General features: G+C 61.0%; 1 protein-coding gene across 1 annotated transcript in view; it reads left to right on the forward strand.

Annotated features, from left to right (window-relative positions):
• Positions 1 to 366: 366 nt before the first annotated feature.
• DMRT1 (doublesex and mab-3 related transcription factor 1) overlaps positions 367 to 544 on the forward strand; it is a 62,627-nt gene continuing 62,449 nt past the window's right edge. The window contains exon 1 of the mRNA XM_014964835.1: positions 367 to 459. Within this exon, the coding sequence (XP_014820321.1) occupies positions 367 to 459 (93 nt within the window). The remainder of the gene's footprint in view (positions 460 to 544) is intronic.

A 544-nucleotide genomic window follows, 5' to 3' on the forward strand; every position in this document is an offset into this window, starting at 1 on the left:
TGGGGACCACCTGTCCCCACCGATTCGAAGTTGAGCCCGGAAAGATTTAAAGGTGTAACAGAGGAAATATTAATACTGTAAATAATATCTGTAGAGCAGCACGGGGCTATAAATCACGGGGTGCCAAGCTGGAAAGGGGAGCCTATGTAAAAAAGAAGAGGAAAAACCATCTTCCCCTGCCTTCCTCCGCAGAGGAGCGTACCCGCTGCAGCCACCCATGCCTGCCCCACAGGTGCTGCTTACCCGCTTGTCCCCTTGTGATAAATGAACACATTTCACACCCCTCATGCCCCAATTTGTGGGGACCACCTGTCCCCACCGGCACCGACCAGAGCCTGGTGGTACCTTCTCAGGGACGTGAGCGCCATGTCACCCGCCAACAGGCGCCCTCCAGCCCGCGGCCACAGGCCTCACCGCGATGGGCAGCCCAGCTGCGGCCGCTCGCGTGTTTTATTCACGGTCGGTGGGGCTGCCCAAACCCGGCCGGGCCCACCACGGGGGGGAACACGGCGCCTGCTCACGGCCTCACCGCGGCCGGCCGGCC

Source organism: Calidris pugnax, unplaced genomic scaffold, assembly GCF_001431845.1.
Source record: "Calidris pugnax isolate Ruff unplaced genomic scaffold, ASM143184v1 scaffold273, whole genome shotgun sequence".
Lineage (NCBI taxonomy): Eukaryota > Metazoa > Chordata > Aves > Charadriiformes > Scolopacidae > Calidris > Calidris pugnax.